General features: G+C 43.0%; 1 protein-coding gene across 1 annotated transcript in view; it reads right to left on the bottom strand.

Moving 5' to 3' along the window:
* The window catches only part of REDIC1 (regulator of DNA class I crossover intermediates 1), a 96,470-nt gene that overhangs the window by 23,342 nt on the left and 53,034 nt on the right, over positions 1-20,094 (bottom strand). Inside the window, exon 3 of the mRNA XM_063448080.1 lies at positions 18,884-19,016. Within this exon, the coding sequence (XP_063304150.1) occupies positions 18,884-19,016 (133 nt within the window). The remainder of the gene's footprint in view (positions 1-18,883; positions 19,017-20,094) is intronic.

Raw genomic sequence — 20,094 nt, 5'->3', positions numbered from 1 at the left:
CCCACACTGAGGTTTAAACACTGTTCTGATTGCAGGAAGAAACTCCTGGTAGTTGTAGTCAATAAGATCATTACTCTCCCACAGGGGACTGATCCAGGCTATAGTTTTGTCTGACTGGAGATTTATAATGAATCCAACCTTGTCAGAGGGAAAGGACCTGGAAGTCATTCCAAAATGTACACCAATCTGATTACTGAAACCTCTACACTGAGAAGAATTCCCATTAAATCTGGATAGTGGAGTAAGGTGTACAGAAAGAAAATTGCAAGATAAGCAGCAAAGTTAGCAATGGACTGGAATATACCTGCAGCTGCCTGAGCCTTAGGCTAAGACAGACAGATCTAACCAGGATAGTTTGGAAAGCCTATGAGAATTTGTCCATTCTATGATCCATATCCTACTGACATTAGGTTAATTGCTGTCCTAGATTAACAGGGTCCATGGCCTTGCTGTAATGTCAGGTTGTGTAGGGGTCCCAATATGCTAATCTAGGAAAGGGAGAAAAAAGCGTGAATGGTCAGAATACACGCCAATTTTAACCCCTTCAGGACGGAGTCAATAGTACACGTTCTGATCAAAACAAAACGTAAACAAAAACTGGAATTTGCGCTATATGTCTGTTCACCCGTAGTTCCCCTCTTTCATATTAAACGCACCCACACTTATTATATATCATTTTGTTCAGGAGAAACAGGGCTTTCATTTCATATAAAATATTTGTATTTGAAACAATTTATTATGAATAAAATTAAAAAAAACTGTGAGAAATTTGATTTTTTTTTTTACATTTGTAGTTCCGCCTCACATTTTAGCTGTAAATGTCATAATACTGTTAGGTTTTACGGCAACAAAATGCACATATTTGTAATCAGCGATGTCTCACGAGTACAACAGTACCCCCCATTAACAGGTTTTATGGTGTTTTGGAAAGTTACAGGGTCAAATATAGAACGTTCCATTTTCAAATTGAAATTTGCCAGATTAGTAATGTTACCTTTGAGACGGTGTGGTAGCCCAGGAATGAGAATTACCCCCATAATGGCATACCATTTGAAAAAGTAGACAACCCAAGGTATTGAACGTGGGGTATGTTTAGTTTTTTTTAGTAGCCACTTAGTCACAAACACTGGCCAAAGTTAGCGTTCATATTTGTTTTTGTGTGAAAAAAGCAAAAAACTAATATTTGGCCAGTGTTTGTGACTAAGTGGCTACTAAAAATGACTGGACATACCCCATTTGCAATACCTTGGGTTGTCTACTTTTGCAAATGGTATGCCATCATGGGGGTAATTCTTATTCCTGGGCTACCATACGCTCTCAAAGGCAACATAACTAATCTGGCAAATTTCAATGTCAAAAAAATGAAATGCAAGCCTTATATGTGACTCTCTAACTTTCCAAAACACCATAAAACCTGTACATGGGGGGTACTGTTATTCTCGGGAGATTTCACTAAACACAAATATTAGTGTTTTAAAACAGTAAAACATATTACAACAATAATATAGTCCATAAAAGTGCCGTTTGTTTGTAAAAAATGCAAAAAACTTCACTTTTACTTAACCCCTTAACGCCGTTACGGCGTTCTATGCCGTCGCGGCTTTAATGGGCTTTAAAGCCGTTGCGGCGGCATAGAACGCCGTAACGGCTTAAGCCCCCAGAAGATCGCAGCTACTTACCTCCGCCGCGATCCTCTTCTGGGGGGCTGCCTGACAGCCCAGGCAGCCCCCCTCCGGCAAATGAGGCCCCCGGGGGCCATGTGATCGCTCTCAAAGAGCGATCACATGGCCCCCTATAGCTGGCTATGGATCTGCCAGCAGGGGGACTGTCTAAAATATTAGACAGTCCCCCTGCTGGTAGGAAGAGTAAAAAAAATTTATTAAACATGTGTAAAATTAAATTAAAAGTATTTATATATATATATAATATGTATATATATTATATATATAATATATATACATATTATATATATGTAACGTCATACAAAGTGTATTTTAATACTAATATAAGTATATATATTAATATTAAAATACACTTAGAATGACGTTACATATATATAATATGTATATATATTATATATATAATAGATATATACACATATATTATATATAAATACGTCTAATTACAATAATAAATAAATAAAATAATAAAATAAATAAATAAAATATTGAAACAAAATTTAAAATAAATTATATATGCATATGTAATTTCATTCTAACTGTATTTTGCTATTAATATATATATATTGGTAACATAATACACTTAGAATGACATTCTATATATATCTATCTATATATAAAATGCAAATAACCGCAAATATATATATAGAGATAAATACATATAATTACATAAAAGATTACATTAGTATGCACGTAGAATTTAAATACCTATAAATGCATATATATTAAAATTCTACGTATATATTTAAGTCATTTTTTAACATAATTATGTCATTTGATTAATTAAAATTTGATTGACATGCCTGACAACACAGGGAGAAAGTGCAGCGAATTTAATTCGCAAGCACTATATTTGACCCTGTAACTCTCCAAGACACCATAAAACCTGTACATAGGGGGTACTGTTTTACTCGGGAGACTTCGCTGAACTCAAATAATAGTGTTTAAAACTGGTAAATTTTATTAAAACAATGATATTTTAAGTAAAAGTTAAGTTTTTTGCATTGTTTTCAAACAAATGGCACTTTTATGGACTATATTATTGTTGTAATATGTTTTACTGTTTTAAAACACTAATTTTTGTGTTTAGTGAAGTCTCCCGAGAATAACAGTACCCCCCATGTACAGGTTTTATGGTGTTTTGGAAAGTTAGAGAGTCACATATAAGGCTTGCATTTCATTTTTTTGACATTGAAATTTGCCAGATTAGTTATGTTGCCTTTGAGATCGTATGGTAGCCCAGGAATAAGAATTACCCCCATGATGGCATACCATTTGCAAAAGTAGACAACCCAAGGTATTGCAAATGGGGTATGCCCAGTCATTTTTAGTAGCCACTTAGTCACAAACACTGGCCAAATATTAGTTTTTTGCTTTTTTCACACAAAAACAAATATGAACGCTAACTTTGGCCAGTGTTTGTGACTAAGTGGCTACTAAAAAAAAGACTAAACATACCCCACTTGCAATACCTTGGGTTGTCTACTTTTTCAAATGGTATGCCATTATGGGGGTAATTCTCATTCCTGGGCTACCACACTGTCTCAAAGGTAACATTACTAATCTGGCAAATTTCAATTTGAAAATGGAACGTTCTATATTTGACCCTGTAACTTTCCAAAACACCATAAAACCTGTTAATAGGGGGTACTGTTGTACTCGTGAGACATCGCTGATTACAAATATGTGCTTTTTGTTGCAGTAAAACCTAACAGTATTATGACATATACAGCTAAAATGTGAGGCGGAACTACAAATTAAAAAAAAAAAAAAAAAATTCTCACCGTTTTTTAAATTTTATTCATAATAAATTATGTTTCATATATAAATATTTGATATAAAATGAAAGCCCTGTTTCTCCTGAACAAAATGATATATAATAAGTGTGGGTGCATATAATATGAAAGAGGAGAACTACGGGTGAACAGACATATAGCGCAAATTCCAGTTTTTGTTTACGTTTTGTTTTGATCAGAACGTGTACTATTGACTCCGTCCTGAAGGGGTTAAAATATCATCGTTGTAATACAATTTACCAGTTTTAAACACTAATATTTGAGTTCAGCGAAGTCTCCCGAGTAAAACAGTACCCCCTATGTACAGGTTTTATGGTGTCTTGGAGAGTTACAGGGTCTAATATAGTGCATGCGAATTAAATTCTCTGCACTTTCTCCCTGTGTTGTCAGGCATGTCAATCAAATTTTAATTAATCAAATGACATAATTATGTTAAAAAATTACTTAAATATACACGTAGAATTTTAATATATATGCATTTATAGGTATATAAATTCTACGTGTATACTAATGTAATCTTTTATGTAATTATATGTATTTATCTCTCTATATATATTTGCGGTTATTTGTATTTTATATATAGATAGATATATATATAGAATGTCATTCTAAGTGTATTCTGTTTCCAATATATATATATTAATAACAAAATACAGTTAGAATGAAATTACATATGAATATATAATTTATTTTATATTTTGTTTCAATATTTTATTTATTTATTTAATTATTTTATTTATTTATTATTGTAATTATGCGTATATATATATAATATATATATGTAGATCTATTATATATATAATATATATACATATTATATATATGTAACGTCATTCTAAGTGTATTTTAATATTTATATATATACTAATATTAATATTAAAATACATTACGTATGACGTTACATATATATAATATGTATATATATTATATATATAATATATATACATATTATATATATATAAAAAGGCATTTAATTTATTTTATAACATTTTAATATTTATTTTTTTACACTACCTACCAGCAGGGGGACTGTCTAATATTTTAAACAGTCCCCCTGCTGGCAGATCCATAGCCAGCTATAGGGGGCCATGTGATCGCTCTTTGAGAGCGATCACATGGCCCCCGGGGGCCTCATTTGCCGGAGGGGGGCTGCCTGGGCTCTCAGACAGCCCCCCAGAAGAGGATCGCGGCGGAGGTGAGTACACCTCTGCTCCTGGGGCTGCAAGCCGTTACGGCGTTCTATGCCGCCGCAACGGCTTTAAAGCCCTTTAAAGCCGCGACGGCATAGAACGCCGTAACGGCGTTAAGGGGTTAAGGGATAGATCAACAAGAAAAATTGTCAATAAACAAGCCAAGGTCAAAATCAAGAATAATCAAATGCAGAGTGCACTCATGCTACTAGACAAGACACAGGTTTCCTAGTGCAGCAGGTTTAAATAGCTCTGGCGTCTGACAACACCAGAATGACTAAAATGTCAGATTTGCGAAGTCGAAATAATGCTGATCTTGTGTCACTTTTGGCTACATATGTAGAGTGGGCATTGTCACTATAGACACAGTATTTACTTGAGATGGGAATATGTTCTAAGTCTGTATTCCTTGCGTCATATTGTTGTACGACTGATGTGAGGTTAAAAATTTTCTAAGCCCTTTCGCCACGCATAGATACTGATACATAAGTGTCATTAAGCAGGGATTTGGCCAAGTATTTTTGGTCCACACTGATAATAATGCGCAATTGCTGCAAGATTGGGAATATGTTTACCCCGTATATATTCGAGTATAAGTCGACCCGAATATAAGCCAAGGCCCCTAATTTTACCACAAAAAACTGGGAAAACGTTTTGACTCGAGTATAAGCCTAGGGTGGGAAATGCAGCAGCTACTGGTAAATTTCTAAATAAAATTAGATCCCAATAAAATTACATTAATTGAATATTTATTTACAGTGTGTGTATATAATGAATGCAGTGTGTGTGTGTTTGTGTAGTGTGTGTATATAATGAATGCAGAATTTGTGTGTGTGTATATAATGCAGTGTGTGTTTTTATGGATGCAGTGTGTGTGTATATAATGCAGAGTGTGTGTTTGTATGAGTGTGTGTGTATATAATGCAGAGTATGTGCATTATATACACACACACTCTGCATTATATACACACACACACTCTGTGTGTATATAAAGCAGAGTGTGTGTTTGCGTGAATGCAGAGTGTGTGTGTGTTTGTGTAGTGTGTGTTAACTGGGTGGGGGGGAGGGCATTTTTATTATTTTTATTTTTTTTTATTTTATGTATTATTTTATTTTAATATTATTATTTTATTTTTATTTATTAATTTATTTTAATATTATAAAATGAAATTGTTTTGATCCTCCTCCCTGCTTCATACCTGGCCAGGGAGGGGGGCTATGGCAATCCCTGGTGGTAAGCGTTTACTTACCTTTACAGCAGCTCCTGTCAGCTCCGGTCAGCTCCTGTCAGCTCCCCTGTTCAGCTGACAGTGTAAGTCTTGCGGCCTGCGTGCCACGTGGAGCCTTGCCACGGTAACCCGTGGCAACGCTCTGACGGCCGCAAGTCTCGCAAGACTTACACTGTGAGCTGAACAGGGGAGCTGCACGGAGCTGCTGTAAAGGTAAGTAAACTTCCTGCCGGCCCCAAACAGGACCGCCGGGCTTGTAATGAGCCTGGCGGTCCTGGTCTGTATTATGGCAATGTAAGTTGCCATAATACAGACACTGACTCGAGTATAAGCCGAGTGGGGCTTTTTCAGCACAAAAAATGTGCCGAAAAACTCGGCTGAAACTTGAGTATATACAGTAAGTCTTTTCCATTTGCATCAAATTAATGCGGGACTTTGGCTATGCCTTTTTAGTTTGTGTCGATAGTCACAGGGAATCTGAGCACAGTGTTACACTTGACATGAGCAAGGTAGGGAATTAGGCAATGTCTTTTAGGCTCATGTCGATATTCCCGGGGAATCTGACCACAGTGTTGCACTGGGCATGAGATAGGTGCTAAGAGCCAGGGCCGGCCTTAGGGGTGTGCGAGGTGTGCGGGCCCACAGGGCGCCATGCAGCAGGGGGCGCCATGCGGCAGACACGGCTAACACATGGCCGGCCAGGATAAAAAATAAATAAATACATTTGCGTCGGGGGCGGAGCTAAAAGTGCTGTGTAACTGCTGCAGGGGAAGCAGGGACTCCTTACCAACAACCAGAATACAGGAGCTGCACTGCCTTTCTGCCTCCACAAGGAACAGAGGTAACAGAGGTCTGTGTGTTTGACTGCCTGCCTGTGTGTGTGACTGTCTGCCTTTGTGTATGATTGTCTGCCTGTGCGTGTGTGTGACTGTCTGTGTGTCTGTGTGTCTGACTATCTGCCTGTGTGTGTGTGTGTCTCCCTGTGTGTGCATGCGACTGCGTATGTGTGTGTGTGTGACTGCCTATGTGTGACTGTCTGGGCAGACTAGATGGGCCGAATGGTTCTTATCTGCCGTCACATTCTATGTTTCTATGTCTGCCTGTGTGTGTGGCTTCCTGCGTGTGTATTTGTGTGTGGCTGTCTGCCTGTGTGTGGCTGTCTGCCTGTGTGTTTGTGTGTGGATGTCTGCCTGTGTGTTTGTGTGTGGATGTCTGCCTGTGTGTTTGTGTGTGGATGTCTGCCTCTGTGTTTGTGTGTGGCTGTCTGCCTCTGTGTTTGTGTGTGGCTGTCTGCCTGTGTGTTTGTGTGTGGCTGTCTGCCTGTGTGTGGCTGTCTGCCTGTGTGTTTGTGTGTGGATGTCTGCCTGTGTGTTTGTGTGTGGATGTCTGCCTCTGTGTTTGTGTGTGGCTGTCTGCCTCTGTGTTTGTGTGTGGCTGTCTGCCTGTGTGTTTGTGTGTGGCTGTGTGTGTGGCTATCTGCCTCTGTGTGTGTGACTGCCTATATGTGACTGTCAGAGCAGGCTAGATGGGCAGAATGGTTCTTATCTGCCGTCACATTCCATGTTTCTATGTCTGTGTGTGTGTGGCGGTCTGCGTGTGGCTGTCTGCATGTGTGTGTGTGACAGGGTGTGTGGGAAGGGGGGGAAGAGGGGGCGGGAAGGGGGGGGCGCTGTGAAGATTTTTCACACTGGGCGCCCAAAGGCCTAAGGCCGGCCCTGCTTAAACATGACACACTGGAGAGGTCAGTTAACCAATGGCACACTCCACAAAGACAGATATGTTTTTGAAATCTTTGGGGGTCAGAGACACAGCTGTGGCTGGGTATCCATTAGGGATGAAGTGCCAGAGTGGGAACTTGTAGAACTGCTACTAGGAGCATATTGGAAAATAGCAGACATCTTATTTAAAAATCATGCACATAATAACCCCAAACATGCATAGTGTGCCACAGAAGACAGAATTAGGGGAGCTTAGCGATAGCTTTATGAGTATCCCTTATGGCAACATATGGCAGGCAAATTGGTAGGCTGGCATTTAGAGGTTAACAGCACTGTGAGGACTGCAGAAAATACAGAAACAGTGCAGGGAAAGCAGGAGATGCAGGCAAAGCTGGCCATGGCTGCTAAGATGCAATGAGGAGTGAGTGGAGCAGCAGCTGTATAGGAAGGAGGTGCATGCAGACTAAAGACTCGACTGGCATGCAAGTAAAAGCTATTACTAAATAGTACACTGCACTTAAAGGGTACATGTCCAAATACAAATCCAGTTTGGTAATCAGGAGTTGAACAAGGTAACAAATACTCACATAAACTGGATAACTACCCACTTCAGGGCTACCAAGAAACACATAACCAGCAACGATGTACCTACAGGCCAAATCTTATGAATAGGCACCAATGTAGCTGCTTAGTCGGCACTACACTTCAGAGTAAGCTCTCAGGATGCTTCTCCTCGCTCTTCTACTCAATGTGGAAGAACCCACAGAGAAACTGCACAATGACACTGACCGAAACTACTAAACCTGGGAGGGTAAATATGGTAATATCAACTATACTTTTTCAATTTGTTTTTTTTTCTGAATAATACTTACTTTATTTCTGAGTCTGAAAGACATATTTTTGATTTGGAAGTAATGGGAGACATTGGTAATTCTGCATTATTTCTTTCATTAGCTGCGTTCATGACACTAATATGTAATACCCTGTCTTAAAAAAAATGAAAAAAATGAGTAAGGATGAAAAAGGCAAATGTAAATTATTTGATGTACCTAAAAAAACAGCAAACTGCAGTGAATTATAAATAAAACTGCAAAATACAGGCACTGTCCTACAAATTAATCTTAAAGGGACACTATAGTCACCTGAGCAACTTTAGCTTAATAAAGCAGTTTTGGTGTTTAGAACATGCCGCTGCAGCCTCGCTGCTCAATCCTCTGCCATTTAGGAGTTAAATCCCTTTGTTTATGAACCCTAGTAACGCCTCCCTGCATGTGACTTGCACAGCCTTCCATAAACACTTCCTGTAAAGAGAGCCCTATTTAGGCTTTCTTTATTGCAAGTTCTGTTTTATTAAGATTTTCTTATCCCCTGCTATGCTAATAGCTTCCTAGACCCTGCAAGAGCCTCTTGTATGTGATTAAAGTTCAATTTAAAGATTGAGATACAATTATTTAAGGTAAATTACATCTGTTTGAAAGTGAAACCAGTTTTTCTTTTTCATGCAGGCTCTGTCAATCATAGCCAGGGGAGGTGTGGCTAGGGCTACATAAACAGAAACAAAGTGATTTAACTCCTAAATGTCAGTGAATTGAGCAGTGAAATTGCAGGGGAATGATCTATACACTAAAACTGCTTTATTTAGCTAAAGTAATTTAGGTGACTATAGTGTTCCTTTAAAAGGACACTTCAAGCACGCTTTAGTGAATATGGTGCCAGCAGTACCTGGAAGCTGTCAAAATCAAGTTTCATATTTTTACTTGCTGAGTTAGAGAAATACAGTCCTTCTGGTCTAAACTGCTATGACAAGGCAGAAATTCATGCTTCCACATTATTACATCAAACTATTGCATATGACTTAATCATATGCTGAGAGTGACGGATGCTGTAAGACAATAAATACTACCATACTAACATATAAACATGTTTCTTCATTTAATGTTATTCCACAAATTTTCTCTCTTAACAAACTGAGCTAGGGTGAGATTATTGTTGCTCCAGCCACTATAGAATAAACAACTCGATGTGGTATTAACAAGCAGGCAGGGGCGGACTGAGAACCCTCAGGGCCCCCGGGCAAAATAAATCAAGGGCCCCCTTACAGGCCCCACCCATACTCCGCAGCAAGCGCCACCCATGTCCCGCCTCCATGCACCGCCTCCAGCCACACCCTACACAATCTTTAGACACAAGGAACAAAAGTGCAATAATCCCTTCGAGGCCCCAGTAGAGACTACAATTGAGGGCTAATGGGCCATGGAGGGGGGTCTTTCTAGCAGAGGCTATCTCAGTGTCCTTTAGAGAGTGTGTTAGAAAGAATTTCCTCCAGGTCCCATTATAGACTACAATGGAGTCTAATGGGGCCTGGAGGGGGGTCTCTCCAACACTCTGGTTCCTATTCACAATATAGCAACACAACATAGCTTGCTGATACCTAGGCCAAGTTAGCTCCTCTTACCTTAATTACTGTTGCTGGCTGGCAGTCTGTGGGTTCGCTGGCAGGCTGTGGGCTTGCTGGCAGGCTGTGGGCTTGCTGGCAGGCTGTGGGCTTGCTGGCTACTGCCGGCAGGCTGTGGGCTTGCTGGCTACTGCCGGCAGGCTGTGGGCTTGCTGGCTACTGCCGGCAGGCTGTGGGCTTGCTGGCTGTGGCTGGCAGGCTGTGGCTGGCAGGCTGTTGGCTTGCTGGCTGCGCCTGGCAGGCTGTTGGCTTGCTGGCTGTGGCTTGCTGGCTGCGGTTGGCAGGTTGCGGGCTTGCTGGCTGTAAGCCTAACTGGTGGCCTGTGGGCTGGCTGGCTGGCTGGCTGGCCGGCCTGTGGGCTGGCTGGCTTGCTGGCTACTGGGGCACTTGTAGAAATAATCCATGCACAATAACCACTACTGCTCTGTGTAGTCGTTATGGTGCCAGGAGGGCCGGACCCCCCTTTCAGAGTAAGTAGTCAAACCGTTTAAGAACAGTTTGACAACTTACCTGGGGTCTGCTGGGATATGAGGCTGTAGTAGGGTATAGGAGCAGTGGTGCAATGTGTAAGGGGTGCAGTGTGTGTGTGAAAGGTTCAGTGTGTGTGAGGGGGTGTAGTGTGTGAATGTGTAGGGTGTGTGGGGCAATGTGTGTATGAGGGGGCTGTGTATGTGTGTGGCAATGTTAGTATGGGGGGCTGTGTGTGTATGGGTGGGCAGTGTATGTGTGTGTGTGGCAATGTGTGTAAATGTGTATGGTGTGTGTGGGTGTATGGTGGGCAGTGTGTGAATGTGTATGGTGTGTCGGGGCAGTGTGTTTATGGGGCTAGAGTTCACTCTCACCACTGCGACCACCAGGAATCCCTGGTGGTCACAGTGTTGAGAGTGAACTCTAGCCCGTAGCTCCAGGGCTAGAGTTTACTCTCGCAAGAGCCGTAACGTTGCCGTGGTAACCGCGGCAACGATCTGTGCTCGTGCAAGAAGGACCCAGAGGAGCTGCAGGCTGAGCTCCCGGGTCCTCTCTTCCTCCCTCCCCTGCCGGCTGCCCGCACGGTGCCTGCGGACAGGGGAGGGGGCAATTGCCCTCCTCTTACTCTCCCCCTCCCCCTCTTCTTACTCCCCCCTCACTCTCTTCTTACCCCCCCTTCTTACTCCCCCCTCTTCTTACTCCCCTCCCCCCTCTTCTTACCCCCTCCCTCTCTTCTTACCCCCCTTCTCTCTCTTCTTACCCCCTCCCTCTCTTCTCCTAACCCCCCCCTCTCTCTTCTTACCCCCATTCTTCTTACCCCCCTCCCCCTCTCTTCTTACCCCCTCTCTCTTCTTACCCCCTCCCTCTCTCCTCTTACCCCCCTCCCTCTCTCTTCTTACCCCCTCTCTCTTCTTACCCCCTCCCTCTCTCTTCTTACCCCCCTCCCTCTCTCTTCTTACCCCCCTCCCTCTCTCTTCTTACCCCCCTCCCTCTCTCTTCTTACCCCCCCTCCCTCTCTCTTCTTATCCCCCCTCCCTCTTCTTACCCCCCCTCCCTCTTTCTTCTTACCCACCCCCTCCCTCTTTCTTCTTACCCCCCTCCCCTCCCTCTCTGTTCATTTCTCCCCCTCTCTGTTCATTTCCCCCCTCCCTCTCTGTTCATCCCCCCTCCCTGTTATCCCCCCCTGTTCATCCCCCCTCCCTCTCTGTTCATCCCCCCTCCCTGTTCACCCCCCTGTTTATTCCCCCCTCCCTGTTCATTCCCCCCCTCCCTGTTCATTCCCCCCGTGCATTCCCCCCGTTCATCCCCCCCTCTCTGTTCATTCCCCCCTCTCTGTTCATTCCCCCACCCCCCTCTCTGTTCATCCCCCCCACCCCCCCTCTCTGTTCATCCCCCCCACCCCCCTCTCTGTTCACCCCCCTCTCTGTTCACCCCCCTCTCTGTTCATTTCCCTCCCCCTCCGTTCATTCCCCCCCCACCCCCTCTGTTCATTCCCCCCCCCCTCGCTCTCTGTTCTTACCCACCCCCTCCTCTGTAGCTTGGCCGAGCTGCTGTCCGGTCCGGTGCCCGGCCGGAGTGATAGGAAGGTGCACACTGAGTGTGCACCTTCCTGTCAGTCCGGCCGGGTACAGGAAACAGAAACTCCTGTTCCGCGCGGAACAGGAGTTTCTGTTTCCTGTACCCGGACGGACTGACAGGAAGGTGCACACTCAGTGTGCACCTTCCTATCACTCCGGCCGGGCACCGCGGACCGGCGAGCGCTACAAAGGAGGGGAGGTGAGAAGCTGCAGCCGCCTGAGCGCTCTTAAGAGAGCGCTCAGGCGGCTGCAGCATTTAAAGGGGCGGGCGGGCCCCCTGATGGCGGGCCCCCCTCCCGGCCGGGCCCTCGGACCATGTCCGAAGTGCCCGACCGGTCAGTCCGCCCCTGCAAGCAGGGACCATTTCCCTGCTGGTATATGGGAACCCAAGATATCATTATATATCTGGGGGCCTCCTCTGTCAGCTGAAGCAAGAATTAAAGGCCCCAGACTGATCAATGCTCTGTTTGCAATGATCAAAGTGAGCACTGCATACATGCATTTAAATGGGGTTTTAAATCCCAATTGCTACAATGTTGTGTGAGCAGGATTAATACATGAGGTTTCTCTCTGTCTGCAGGGACCATTTTAGTGGCTTAATGATAAACTGCATGGAATGCTGAAAGTCAAAACAACATGCAGCACTTTAAATAGATATTTAAACACTTAGAGACAACAATGTAGTGTGAGCAGGGTTAAATCCGATGAGCGATACCGGGTTATCGATTGATACCTGGGGCTCCCCTCTGTCAACTGGGGACATTTTTAGTGATCTCAGTCTGACAGATGAACTGCATACACCTCTAAAAATCAGCGCAGCATGCAGCGTTTAAATGGTGATTTAAATATGTATAGAAAGAAAAGTAGTGTGAGCAGTGTTAAATTAGCAGAGGGAAACCATTAGGATTAGATAAGGGGTTAAGATTAGGCTTATGATAAGAATGTTTAGAACTAATTTTAGGATTAAGGTTTAGATTAGGATTAGGGCCAGGAAGGGAATAACTTTGCTGACATCAGGTAAAGGGGTGTTTCTAAACGTATTGCTAAGACTTCGATTAAAGAAATACGATAGTCACCAAAGCAATTTTAGCTTAAGAAAGCAGTTTTGATGTATACAGCATGCCCCTGCAGCCTCACTGTTCAATTCTCTGATATTTTGGTGTTAAATCACATTGTTTACACAACCCTAGTCACACCTCCTTGCATGTGACTTACAAAGCCTTTCTAAACACTTCTTGTATAGAGCCATCTAATTCTTACACTTCCTTTATTGGAATTTCTGTTTAATTTAGAATTTCTCCTGCTCTGTTAATAGCTTGCTAGACCTTGTAGGAGCCTTGTGTGTGTGATTAAAGTTTAATTTACAGAGTAGGAGATATAAAGTAACTGAAAGTATCTGAAGAATTAAAGGAACATTATAGGGTCAGGAACACAAACATGTATTCCTGACCCTATAGTGTTAAAACCACCACCTAGCCCCCCTAAATATAATAAATCCTTACCTTTATTCCAGTCTGCTGCTGCTGCTGACTCTGCCCCTGGTCTGTCTCCTTGGCTGACAACCTCAGAAGTGGCGATTTGAGCCAATCACAATGCTTTCCCACAGGAAAGCATTGTGTTGGCTGAGAGCGTCCAGGCAGATCAGGGGCTTTGCCAGCTCAAGCCAAACACAGCCCTGGCCAATACGAATCTCCTCGTAGAAATACATATTGAATTAATGCAACTCTATGAGGAAAGTTCAGTGTCTCCATGCAGAGGATGGAAACAATGAATTTCAGTGTGCAGCACTACCCCAGGAAGCACATCTGGTAGCCACCTGAGGAGTGGCCAGTGAAGGTATTCCTAGAATGTAATGTAAACACTGCCTTTTCTCTGAAAATCCAGTGTTTACTGCAAAAAGCCTGAAGGGACTGATTTACTAACCAGAACAAACACAATAAGCAGTTGTTGTTCTGGTGACTAAAGTGTTCCTTTAAAACATTTTGCTTTCATGCAGGCTGTGTCAGTCACAACCACAGGAGGTGTGACTATGGCTGCATAAACATAAACAAAATATATTTTTGTCAACCACTTTTTTTATTTAGGCATAAACGGTACATACATTGTGTGTACAATAGTGACATACAGTGATGGAAATAAGCATTTGATCCCCTGCTGATTTTGAAGGTTTGTCCACTGACAAAGACATGATCAGTATATAATTTTAATGGTAGCTTTCAGTTAGAGACAGAATAATAAAACAAAAAATATAGAAAAACGCATGTCAAAAAAGTTACACATTGATTTACATGTCAATGAGTGAAATAAGTATTTGATCCCCTATCAGTCAGCAAGATTTCTGGCTCCCAGATGTCTTTTATACAAGTAACTAGCTAAGATTAGGAGCACTCTCTTAAAGGGAGTGACCCTAATCTCAGCTTGTTACCTGTATAAAAGACACCTGTCCACAGAAGCAATCAATCAATCAATCTCCACCATGGCCAAGACCAAAGAGCTGTCCAAGGATGTCAGGAACAAGATTGTAGATCTACACTAAGCTGAAATGGGCTACAAGACCATCGCCAAGCAGCTTGGTGAGAAGGTGACAACAGTTGGTTCAATTACTCACAAATGGAAGAAACACAAAATAACTGTCAGGGGGTGTTTTTCTGCTAAGGGGACAGGACAACTGCACCGCATCAAAGGGACGATGGACGGGGCCATATACCGTCAAATCTTGGGTGAGAACCTCCTTCCCTCAGCCAGTGCATTGAAAATGGGTTGTGGATGGGTATCCCAGCATGACAATGACCCAAAACAAACAGCCAGGGCAACAAAGGAGTGGCTCAAGAAGAAGCACATTAAGGTCCTGGAGTGGCCTAGCCAGTCTCCAGACCTTAATCCCATAGAAAATATGTGGAGGGAGCTGAAGGTTCGAGTTGCCAAACATCAGCCTCGAAACCTTAATGACTTGGAGAGGATCTGCAAAGAGGAGTTGGTCAAAATTCCTGTGCAAACCTGGTGGCCAACTACAAGAAACGTCTGACCTCTGTGATTGCCAACAAGGGTTTTGCCACCATTTGAGAAAGCCTTATTGGTGAAACGCGTAGTGGGCATTTTATAGTGTGTATTTTAACCCCTTAAGGACACAACTTCTGAAATAAAAAGGAATCATGACGGAATAGTTCCGTCATGTGTCCTTAAGGGATAAGATCAATTAAAAGTTTTTGGTTACTTACTGTGCCAATTTTCTTTCTATTGTATTTTTGAATTCTTTATTTATAGAGTGCAAGAAATAACATAGTGTTCAGTAAGCCACAACAGCCTCTGTACACAGAGTGATAACAAGTCATAGAAAACAGAGTTATGGCATTCGTATATATCGCACATTTTTTAGATTTTATAGAATGCTTGAATTACAGGCTAACTAGTAGATGTCTGGAGCTACTGCCAAAGGAAAGTGGCTGAGCTTTGCGTATACATAGGCATGTTGCTAATAATTTTAAAGTAATACAGTAAGTAAAGCATGAGGGAGTGCATATAACTAACAGCTAATAAAGACATGCTTGTTGTTATGCTAAACAATACTGCTTTTGTGCCACCGGGTCCCGGTCGCAAGCTTCTTACTTAGAAGTAGCTCCGTTTTGCCCATAGAACATAATAAAAATAAACATAAGCAAAGACACAAGAAAAAGGACACAAGAACAGAAACAAAATACCCCTGGTTGAGAATGAGTCCTTGGGGCTGACAGGTAGCAGTGTGCTGTTAGTTCAGCCTATGCCGGATAAGTAATGTCCAGACTGCCAAGAAGAGTGTGAGCTCCCTTTCGCCGTCTTATATATCTGCCGTCGGTGTTGTGTCTCGTATATGCGTGCGCTGTTTAGCTGTGGTGTACCTGGTCCGGGCTGTAGTCTGGAGCCGTCGTTGGCTGGTGGTAGGAGAGTGTCCCGTGAGTGGTGTCTGAGGAGAGACTTTGCGGGGTAGTCGCATCTCGCCTGTGAGCCAGTGTAACGGGAGCAAGGGAGGTCGGAGTCTCCAACCCAGGCATGCATGCTGGCCGGCGCCTTCATCTCACGAACTTTAGGTGTGTATTTAGCCCGGTCCATATCGTTAAGGGGATAGTAGGGAACTTTGGTGGTCTTCTTGTGTGGTCGACGCCTTGGCTTACAACCTCTTGGGGCCCGCTGTCTGGGTGGGCTAGGTCGAGTGTTGGTAGGTGCTGGTAGGGTTGCTGTGCCCAGGGCCGGCCTCACCTCTCCATGCTTTTCTCTTTGCTCATTTGTTGGGGTCAATTGTGGAGAGGCACCAAGTTTAGCTTCCAGCTTAGCCCAGAAGCGCGCAAAGATTTCCTCCAGCCTCTGATCAGAGCCCGCTGAAGAGGCCTGCAGGGTCGGGTTCGGGATTCGTCCCTGGTTTAAGTGTGTGTCCGCCATCTTGGTTGGTTCCACGTGGCTGGACCGTTACACAGCGATGAGGCAGCGAGGCAGGTAAGTCTGCTGGTGAAGTGGGAACCGGGATGACCCCCCCGGTCCAGAGGGCACTTGGAGGTCTCTGCACCGAGGTCGTGCCCAGCCGCACCGGGAAGGAGAGCGGCCGCCTCTCCCGCCCAATGATTCCGCTAGGCCTCCCTTAGTGTCTCGGGTGTAGCTGGCCGTCGGCTCGTCCCAGGTCCAACCCTAGGCTCTCTGGTGACAGCACATGACGGGTAAGTCCCGGTGAGAGCTGGATGAGAGTGCCCTCGGAGGCTTTTTAGACAGATTACGCCGGATTGTGGAGGAGCTCTCACAGATTTCGTCCGACCGCCATGATGGTCAGGCCCCGCCCCCCTCTTTCTATTGTATTTTTATGCACTTTTACTACTTTTACTTTTCTGGCTTTTTACTGTTGCTCCTGCACTTAAAGAAATCCAAGGTGGGGATCATAGCACCAACGCTTTATTAATAGAGCAGTGTTTTCTGCTCTACACTAGTATTATTTTAGTTACTCTTACTTACCCTTATCCAATTTAGAGCACTATTATCACCTCTTTTTATCCCTATTTGGAGCCTTGGATGACCAGAAAGTGTTGACAGAAGCACTCCCTTCACATATCGCATAAGAGAGGATTGTATCGCTGTACGCCCTTCACACCAGAGCTGGCCATAGCTCTTTTAAATGTGAGTTCTTTACCTTCTACTATTATTTTACCCTCTGGATTTTATACGTATTGCACTACTGGCTGCCCCTGTCTCCTTGTTTTTCATTTATGCGAATACCCTGAGACACTGGGACACACCCACTTCTACTAAAAAGTCTACTCATCTATATCCCATCAAGCACTGTCACTCTACTGAGACTCTTTTGTATTATTTTATGCTATTTTATTTATTTATTTATTATTTGTCACTGGCGCAGCCCTACCCCATTTCTTTGTATTTTCACATTTGTTGAAGGGTCTCCTTCTTTTGCGTTGCTTATTGTTATTTAGGGCCCCCACCTGCTGCTCAGGGGGGGAGGACAATAGGTCCCCCCCCCCTCATTCTCATTTAGGACCCCCACCCGCCACTCAGAGGTGGGGGCCGGGGGGGAGGACAATAGGTACCCCCCCCACATTCTCGTTTAGGTCCTCTACCCGCCGCTCAGGGGTGGGAGCCGAGAGGTGGACACTTGGTTCCTCTTCAGTTTAATAGCCCCCAGTCGCGCGGCACGGGTCGGGGCTTGCGAGGGGGGATACTGGGGTTTGTTGTTATTTTTAACAGTGAGCAGTATAGCGAGTAGGGGCAGCATTTACTAATACTAAGTAATCTTTACTTAGTATTAGTAAATTTGGCTGAAAGACCAATTTAGATCTTTCAGCATTTTGGTAGATAGCTCTCTAATACTGTGGTAATTAGGGAGTTATCTACTAAGCGGCTGCAAGATGCAGCTGCGGCACGAATAGGATCGGAGTTTCATTCATTCAAATGAAATTCTGATCCAAACAAAGTCTCGAATTGCGTCCTAACACGAATGGAGAAACTGCTCTCATTCTGTTAGGACGCAATTTGGTAGTTTCGCTAGCGTTCTGTCTAAAATGACAGGACATTCAGGAAAAATGAAAGAAGGCTTCGCGGGAACACGGAGGAAAGATGAGAATTGTGGGAAAATCGCTCTGACCACCAGAAATGAAGCACACTTTGCTCCTCCACTGGTCAGAGATGGTTAGGCGTAGGAAACTTCCATAAGACAAATAGTCCCTACTTTGTCTTATGTTTTAAAGAAAACTAGAGCAGACACTAAGAAATGAAGAATAGAGCCTGAGAGAGGAAGAGAAGAGGAATCGATTAAAGAAAGGTAAATTCGGCATGACAGTGCCGCTTTAAAAGTGAGAAAACTTCAGGAGCTGCTCCTTCATGCAACCAGTCAGCGAGAAAGTCAGGCACCGCCCTGGTAATCAATATTTTAATGTCAATCACTTTTAATGTTAATTGAAATATTGTATCGTACTTGGAGTGTTTCTTGAACAAAAGAAAGAAGAAGACTTAAAATTCTGAAACCAATTCATATCCCCAGCACATTCTCACCTTTCATTTTTAAACGGTTTAGCACTGGAGTCCCGCAGGAGCTAATTTGTCTTCCTTTCTGTATTAATGCTGTTTTAGAAAAAGTGGGTGCATTTGATCAATCAGCAGTAAAAGGCCAAGAGAGCTCTGTTAAATTAATAGGCTTTTGGTATCTACGGTTTCAAATCTAGTTATGTCACATACATGGGGTTTATGCATATTATAGAATACCAAAAAGTTAATAGAAATTATCTGTAACAAAAAACTTACTGGTTCTTTCTTTTTTGCTGCATATTTGATTAACAACATGTAGATTAAGAAGATCTGAACTTATAGAAGAGTGTGCCTGTGTTGGTTGTAACAACTTCAGTTTGGATTTGAGTTTCTTTCTTTCAAAAAAGTCCTATATTGAAATGTTTAATAAAGAAATATAAATTACAGCTGCACGTGAAACATTTAATTGTATTTTTTATAATTTATGCTTTTTAAGAAACACTGCTTAAAGGAACACTGCACTGATTGTTTTTAGTACTTCTTTAAAATTGTTTCATAGATATTACAAAAAAAACTAAACATATTTTTTTCTAGCACTTACCTTTTTCCTGGGGCACTAGCTCCATCTACTCCGAGGTTGGCAATAAAGAGAAAACAATGCACATGAGCAGAAAGTGCCCCACACACATTAGCCTTCCCCATAGGAAAACATTAAATCAATGCTTAACTATGGGGATTTTGAAGATGCTGGACATTCTCATGCAAAGTTGCATTTTCAGTTGAATTTAGGGAAACCACTTGAAGTATTTGTCGTGTTGAGCTATTTCAATTGCTTTTGTTTGATTTGTTCATTGCAAACAGCTGAAAGTCTGTAACTTTTGAAAATAAACCTGATTATTAATGGGGGTTGAATAATTTTGATTACAACTATATTTCATTATAAAAGCAATGAAAAGAGACAATTCCTCTGTAAATAAGAACTGCATTCACATTTGACAATTAAAATCAACAGAATCTAGAAGGAGCTTAACATCATGAAGTTTTTTGTCAAGGAACTCACTAAACGCAAGAAAATGTTCATTCACACACTTAATCAGTCAAGTTACGTAAAGTTTACATCAGGTTTGGAGCCCACGGATGGTACTGTATGAATTCTTAAAATGATTCATGTTGTGTGGTCCAGCATGCAAACAACTCCACTTTACAGGCACCAAGGAAGTGGCCTTGTCATTCATGTACCCAACCTCCCTCCCCCCCCCCACCCCCCCCCCCACCCCCCCCCCCCCGCCCATCACCACCCATGCCAGGTGGGGCTTTGTAGACAAGAGTACAGTTTTTTGTGTAGGATGATATGCGTGGGTCTACACTGCCTGTTCTGTAAAGTTTTTACGATTCGGTTTATTCTCAGTCTGGTGCAATAACTCAAAGTGTCACTACCTGTCTGTGGTGCTATTCCAGGCTGCTGCACCCAGACTGAGATGTTTCTG

Source organism: Pelobates fuscus, chromosome 3, assembly GCF_036172605.1.
Source record: "Pelobates fuscus isolate aPelFus1 chromosome 3, aPelFus1.pri, whole genome shotgun sequence".
In the NCBI taxonomy this organism is placed as follows: domain Eukaryota; kingdom Metazoa; phylum Chordata; class Amphibia; order Anura; family Pelobatidae; genus Pelobates; species Pelobates fuscus.
The sequence above is the reverse complement of the archived record's forward strand: the minus strand, read 5'-3'. Positions and strand labels throughout refer to the sequence as shown.